Here is an 8,148-nt window from a genome sequence, read left to right as displayed (position 1 = left end):
AAATCATCCATAATCATAAATCCATATTTGTTTCCACCAATGCTAGTGTATGTGGTTGGTCCAAACAAGTCCATGTGCATCAACTCAAATGCCTTGGATGTGCTCATCATGCTCTTCTTAGGATGTGTGTTACCAACTTGCTTTTCGGCTTGACATGCACTACATAGCTTATCCTTCTCAAATGTGACATCTTTTAAGCCTCTAACTAAGTCATGCTTAATCAATTTGTTCAATTATTTCATTCCAACATGACCAAGCCTTCTATACCATAACCAACCCATGCTAGACTTAGTGATCAAACATGTTGACAATTGAGCTTCTCTAGCATTGAAATCAACCAAGTATAGATTCTCATATCTAAATCCTTTGAATATCAAGTTAGAGCTATCTACACTTATAATCTCTATATCATCCACACCAAATATACACTTGAAACCAAGATCACACAATTGAACTACCGATAATAGGTTGAAGTTCAAGCTCTCTACCAGTAGCACATTGGAGATACTCAAATCATTGGATATTGCAATCTTACCAAGCCTTTAACCTTGCCTTTGCCATTGTCACCAAATGTGATACTATCAATCCCAATGCTCTTATTTTCATTGATTGAATTGAACATTCTTGGATCACCGATCATGTGTTGTGTGCACCCACTATCAAGCACCCAATGCCTTCCTCCAGCTTTATAATTGACCTACAAAAGAAGATTAATTCTTTTTAGGTACCCAAACTTGCTTGGGTCCTTAAAGGTTAGTTACTAAGGTCTTTGGTACCCAAATGGCCTTCTTCTTTGGGCCCGCAATTGGTGTACCAATGAACTTAGCTTTCACACCATTTGCACCCTTAAAAAGCATGTAACAAGAATCAAATTTGATTGAGGATACATTAGGTAGCTTGTTCTTGTTAATTTTGCAATATTGCTCTATATGCCTAACTTGCTTGCATCTATTGCAAAACCGACCATTGCCCTTCACAAAGCTAGCTTTGGGAGTGACAAAGGCCGCCTTGCCTTTCTTGGGGGTATAGCCTAATCCCTCTTTGTTGAGAGAAAACCTTTGGCTACCCAAGCACTTTAGCAAGCGGGCATCTCCACCATAGGCATTGCCTAAGGCGTGAGTGAGCTCACTCACCTCCATCTTGAGGGTCTCATTTTCCACTTTTAGCGAGTTTTCACAAGTGAGACCATCACTCAAGGGTGAAGTGGAAGTGGTAGTGCTACAAGAAGTGTTAGTGAGAGCAACAAAAATAGATTCATCAATAAGATCACATGTTAGTCCCACATCACATGATATGATCACTTGCTCCTTCTTGGCTTCCTCCACTTTGACTTGCTCAATGAGAGAGGAGGGAGCCTTTTCAAGCTTAGAGTGAGCTTTACCAAGCTTCTCATGGGCTTCCATTAGCCTCTCATGAGTAGCATTGAGCCCATCAAAGGATTGTTCAAGAAATTTTACTTTCTTACGCAATTCTTTACACTCCTTTCTCTTCATCTCATTGCAAGCGTGCACTTGCTCACACATGTCCAAGAGCTCCTCCTTGGTGTACTCCTCATCCTCATTGTCATCATCATTATCATTTTTACAAGAGTCACTTTCACATTCATCATCATCACTCTCATCATATTTTACCTTGGTAGGCTTTGCCATGAGACATGTCGATGGAGTGTCGAAGATGGAGAGCTTCTTGTTGATGGCGATGCTTGCTAGTGCTCTCTTGATAGATTTCTTGTCATCATCACTAGAGCTATCACCATCCAAGGAACCATCACTATCCCAAGTGACTACATAGCCTCCACCCTTCTTCTTTTGGAAGGTCATTCTCTTCTCCTTCTTCTCCTTCTTTTCATTCTTATCTTTCTTGTGCTTCTTCTTCTCATCTTCATCATTATCACTATTGTAGGGATAATTTGCTACAACATGATCAGAGCTCTTGCAATTGTAGCATCTTCTCACATACTCTTTGCTCTTGGTGTGATCTCTTCTCTTTCTTGCACCATAGCCCTTCTTCTTCATGAATTTGCCCATCTTGCACACAAATAGAGCCATGGATTCATCATCAATGTCACTAAGATCATCATCATCACTTGATTCTTTCTTGGACTTGCCCTTGTTCTTGGATGATGATGAGCTAGCCTTAAATGCTACACTCTTCTTCTTCTTGTCCTCTTCTTTCTTCTTGTCCTCCTTGTCATCCCCCTTCCTTTCCACACGGTATGTCTCTTGAGTCATGACATCACCTAGTACTTAGTTGGGGGTAATATCTTTCAATCCTCCTCTTATGATGAGCAATCTCAACATCTCAAATCTTGGAGGTAGGCGCATCAAGAACCAATGAGAGACATCATCATCCTTGATCTTCTCTCCCAATGCCTTCAAATCATTGATAATCACTTGCAAACGATGGAATATCTCCAAAATACTCTCATCTTCCTTCATCTTGAAGCTTATCAATTTATCCTTGATGCTATACAATTTGGCACTCTTCATCGCTGGTGTGCCCTCATATGTTTCCTCCAACCTCTTCCATACCTCATTTTCTCTTTCACAATCCTTGATTTGCTCAAACACCTTGGAATCAATGGCATTGTATATGGTGTTGAGAGCCATTGTATTGCATTGCTTGTTGATCTTATCTTGGTTGGTGGGATCATCGAGATCAATAATAGCATAGTCATTCTCAGTCACTTTCCATACTTGATCATTGATTGAACCAAGATACATCCTCATCTTTCTCTTCCAATAATTATAGCATGTGCCATCAAAGAATGATGGTTTGCCCCCACATGGTTGAACACAACTTGAGCCATAATTTGACACTGAGGTTATTAAGCCTTCAATCAAATGGTGACCACGGCTCTGATACCACTTGAAAGGTCCTAATATGGCTAGAGGGGGGTGAATAGCCTATTTAAAAATCTATAAATCAACTAGAGCAATTTGATTAGTATGACAAATAGCGAAAAACAAACTTGCTCTAGCTCTACAAGGGTTGCAAGCCACCTATCCAACAATTCTAGTTGCAATGATTCCTAGGCACAGAACTTGCAAAGTTACTACTCACTAGGAGCTCTCAATCTTGCTACTCTAAAGAGCTCCACTAGATGAACTTAAAATAACAAAGCAAGCTCTCAATTCTAATTACACTAAAGAGCTTGTCACAACTAGTTTGCAAGAATATAAATGAGTGAGTAGGGTGATTATACCGCTGTGTAGAGGAGTGAACCAATCACAAGGTGAATATTAAATCAATCACCGGGAGAATACCAAATGGCAAGAGACAACCGATTTTCTCCCAAGGTTCACGTGCTTGCCAACACGCTACGTCCCCGTTGTGTCGACCAACACTTGGTGGTTCGGCGGCTAAGAGGTGTTGCACAAACCCCGTCCACACGATTGGACACCACAAGAACCTACCCATAAGTGAGGTAACTCAATGACACGAGCAAACCACTAGAGTTACCTTTCGATGCTCCACCGGAGAAGGTACAAATCCCCTCACAATCACCGGAGATGGCCATGAACAGTCACCAACTCATGCCAATCCTCCACCACTGCACCAAGCCGTCTAGGTGGTGGCAACCACCAAGAGCAACAAGCGAAATCCACAGCAAAACACGAATACCAAGTGCCTCTAGATGCAATCACTCAAGCAATGCACTTGGAATCTCTCCCAATCTCACAAAGATGATGAATCAATGATGGAGATGAGTGGGAGGACTTTGGCTAGGCTCACAAGGTTGCTATGTCAATGCAAATGGCCAAGAGATGAGTTTGAGCCAGCCATGGGGCTTAAATAGAAGCCCCCACGAAATAGAGCCGTTGGGCTCCTCACTGCACTGAACACGGGCCGACTGGACACTTCAGTCATATTGATCGGACGCTAGACCACAGCGTCCGGTCGTGCGATGTGTGCCATGTGTCATTGGCTTCAAATGCTGATTGCTCGATTTCAACGGTCAAGTGATGACCGACGCGTCGGTCCAGTCATGCCCGACCGGACTCACCCAGCGTCCAGTCACTCAACGTCTCTTCTATACGCCCCACGTCAGCGTACGTCAGCACTGACCGGACGCACCCTGCCAGCGTCCGATCACTTTTAGCGCCAGTGTCCGGTCAAAGACTGAAACACGCGCCCTCTGCTGCCACTGACCAGACACGCCGGTCCAACCAAGACCAGCGTCCAGTCACTTATGGTGAACTTCGTCTTTTCTGTCTAGGGCACCGGTGGTACTGTCGGACTGTCCGCACTCTACGGACGGACACTCCATCGGTGAAGTTTTCTAACCCTTGCTCAAATGTGCCAACCATCAAGTGTATCACCTTGTGCACATGTGTTAGCATATTTTCACAAAACATTTTCAAGGGTGTTAGCACTCCACTAGATCCTAAATGCATATGCAATGAGTTAGAGCATCTAGTGGCACTTTGATAACCACATTTGGATACGAGTTCCACCCCTCTTAATTGTACGGCTATCTAACCTAAATGTGATCACACTCACTAAGTGTCTTGATCACCGAAACAAAATGGCTCCTACTATTTATACCTTTGCCTTGAGCCTTTTGTTTTTCTCTTTCTTCTTTTCCAAGTTCAAGCATTTGATCATCACCATGCCATCACCATCATCATGATCTTCACCACTGCTTCATCACTTGGAGTAGTGCTACCTATCTCATAATCACTCTGATAAACTAGGTTAGCACTTAGGATTTCATTAATTAACCAAAACCAAACTAGAGCTTTCAGACAGGTGGCTTGCAACCCTTATAGAGCTAGAGCAAAATTATATTGCGCCATTTGTGTTACTAACCAATTTGCTCTAGTGCTTTATACAAGTTTTAAATAGTCTATTCACCCCCCTCTAGCCATATTAGGACCTTTCAGGTCGCTTGATAGGTTACTGTTTGCCATCTGACAACAGCTGTAAGCGTTGGATATATAAAGCACAGAGGAGAGGAGAGGAAGGGCAAGTTGTAACTGAATATTTTGAATCTAGTAGAATAACAAACTCATCTTCCTCGAAATAGCTGAGTTCACCTACTTGTTCTTCCATTTTTAGTTAGAAATCCATTTCGCCATAGTTAGTTCATAACATATGGTATCGAGAGCCCATTCGACCGAGGGAGGAATTTTTTTTCTCCGCTATCGATTATGTTCTGGCACCGAAGAGGAAGCTCACCAAGTTTTAGGCAGAGATGACGACCTCGATGGACGACCTCAAGGCGAGCATGGAGGCCATGGCAGTGCAGTTCACTGAAGTGTAGGAGATGGCAAAGCAATTCACCAGGTTTCAGAAGATGATGACGACGACGCTCGACAAACTCAACGATTTGGTGGCGTGGTGTTCCATCGCGGAAACATCAATGGGGCTGATGATGCAACAGTCGAAGGAGGCATCGACAAGGGTCCAACAGTTGGAGGAGCATCCACCACCACCACCACCACTGCCTCCACCGCTGCCTCAACCTTCGGCTCCATGTGCTCCGCCTATGCAACCTCCACCACCGCTCCCAATGATGCCGAACCTGCTAGCGATTCTAGCACAAGCACCTGGATGGTTTGATCTAAACACCCTTCCCGTGGCTTCGCGTCAATCGTTGTCAAGCTCATAGTTGCCCTATGGGCATGGCCTGCGTCTTGATCACCTGGTTGTGGGCGCTGTGGGTCCTCATCCCTCACTGTCACACCTAGTCACGCTTATGCACCATGACCCTCCCGCCCCTGTTCTTACATCTCCTGATTTGGAGCAGATGTAGTTTACCCGTTCGATGCCAGTTCCCAAAATGCATTTCCCAAAATTTGATTGGGAAAACCCAAGGCTATGGCGTGATCAACGTGTCATGTTTTTTGAGGTTTATGGCATTCATCCGGTGAGGAAGACCCGGTACGCAACCCTCAACTTCCAAGGTTCCACTATAACCTGGTTGTAGACGATTGAGTGATGAGGGCAGGTGATGGATTAGGATCAGTTATGCAGATTGGTCTTCGCCTAATATGACAAAGATCAGTATCCAAATCAGTTGAAGCAATTGGAGCATTTGAAGCAAACTGGATTGGTGGTAGAGTACTATGCTCAGTTTGAGAAGCTGGCGCATGGAATTCTTCTCTACAATCCTACTTATGATGAGGTATACTTTGTTACGTGATTCTTAGCAGGCCTCACGGATGAAATAAGAACAGCTATCACTCTGCATCGACCTCATGATATTGCTACTTGAAAGGACCTTGTTTGGTTTTGGTAATTGAGTGACAACCTAGGTGGACTAATTGTGTTTAATGTGAGATACATAGGTGATTAGTCCACAGGTACATCATGTGTGAGCAACCTTCGCCATGGAGGTGAAATAGCTTGGAGATGTTGCAAAGCTAACACATGTGATGAAGGAGCTCATTGCATGAGACATGACATAGAGTCATGTGATCAAGGTGGAGAAGATCAAGACAAGACTTGGCTCGATGGACCGGTTGCAAGTGTGAAGGGCAAGTTGAGTGATGACTTGGCACCGATGGACTGAAGCATTGGTGAAGAGCAAGTGAAATCAAGATCGATGAACCAATACGGTCATGTGATGATATGAAGTGGATCATATCATTTGGTGATTAGTTGGTGCATGTGTTGCATCAACAATGGAGGAGATGAAATGGAATGCGTAAGACAAAGGTATAACCTAGGGCATTTCATTTCACTGGTCATAGGCGTGTAGAGAAGTTGATGACCGGGTTTAGGATAGATGGTCGTACTTTCAAGAGGGGCAAACTTATTTGCATATTGGTCATCTAGTGCCACTTGAGTGATCTAACTTTACGATGTTGCTAGGATCGAGTGGCATGGTGAATTGAGTGACTAATCCTTTGAAAAATATTTGTAAAAATGTTAACACACTTACACTTAGTCGTTGGAGCCCAATGGTTAGTTTCAAAAGGAGGGAATGCATGGTGTCATCCTAGCGACCAGACTCTATGACCTGCGAGTCCGGTCAGTGCGTGTTTTGCCCAGTGAAGGGGCAACGGCTCTTTTAGCCCTTGGGGCTATAAATAGAAGTGGTGGCTAGCCTTGGGCAGCTTGCTAAGAACCCTCATGCCTGTGGCTTGTGTAGGAGTGCTTGGATGCCCTCTAACTCACTTGTGCTTGCATGCGTGCGAATCGATTGCGAGTGAGTATGATTCTAGTGCATTGCATTGTGAGACTGCATCGAGTGGCACTAGGTGATCAAGTTGCAAGCCGGTGGTGCTTGTTACTGTTTACACCAAAATTTGGGAAGAAGAACGTGAGAACTCAGAGTTTCTATTATTGTGTCATCAAGGAATCGATTGGATGAGAATCGGTATCAGCTGATTTAGATGTAATGTCAGAATCAGCTATTTTATGGATGACGTCAGCAGATGTCGTCAATGGGCTATACTTGAGTGGTGCCAGGGAGATGTGTTAGACTCTATAAATAAGGAAAATTGGGGTCTAAGTTATTATTAAGTTAGAAAGTTTTCTTTTATTCCAAGAATTGTAATGAGTCATATTTAAGTAGGATTCATGTTTATGTTCTGGGTATAAATATTAGACCCTGATTATTGTAAAAAAAGGGACACATATTCAATCAATACAATCTTTCTGGCTTTTGCCATCGCATTAGGAGTAGGAGTAGGAGTATTGTAGATCTCGACGAGTTCTTCAGCAAAGAGGGCTGCATCGACTGATCGACCTCCAGCTTGCTTGTGAGTTCTGTCATGACTTGTGTTGTGCTTGTAAAGCAGCATCAGCTGATTGATCTTTTATGAGCTATAATATAAGTTAGTTATCGATCTATATCGTAGTTTGTAAGGCTGCATGAGCTGATTGATCTCTTACGAATCATAATATAGATTAAAGTTATTGATCTTATGTTAAATAACTTATTGTTTAATACAATATCACTAGTTATCGAATTTGCTAAGATTAGTAAGATTTCCTTGTTGTTTTTGGTTGATTCACTAGTTATCGATCTTATTATAATTAATGTTTTACTAATTATAACAAATCATCTGATTGAGATAGAGATAGATCGGCATCATATCATCTTAATTGGTCGTCCTTTGATCTGGTCACGCTTTAAATCTTATAATTAATGGCTTAATTCTGCTAGATCAACTATTTTATCTCTATTCCAATCAA

The 8,148-nt window shown here is 42.8% G+C and overlaps 1 protein-coding gene across 1 annotated transcript; it reads right to left on the bottom strand.

Annotated features, from left to right (window-relative positions):
• Nucleotides 1-2,246: 2,246 nt before the first annotated feature.
• Nucleotides 2,247-2,729, bottom strand: LOC136511123 (uncharacterized). Its single transcript, XM_066505320.1, has one exon. The coding sequence runs from the start codon at nt 2,727-2,729 to the stop codon at nt 2,247-2,249; it is 483 nt and encodes a 160-aa protein (XP_066361417.1).
• Nucleotides 2,730-8,148: the final 5,419 nt, after the last annotated feature.

Source organism: Miscanthus floridulus, chromosome 16 (genome assembly GCF_019320115.1).
Source record: "Miscanthus floridulus cultivar M001 chromosome 16, ASM1932011v1, whole genome shotgun sequence".
NCBI lineage: Eukaryota > Viridiplantae > Streptophyta > Magnoliopsida > Poales > Poaceae > Miscanthus > Miscanthus floridulus.
The sequence above is the reverse complement of the archived record's forward strand: the minus strand, read 5'-3'. Positions and strand labels throughout refer to the sequence as shown.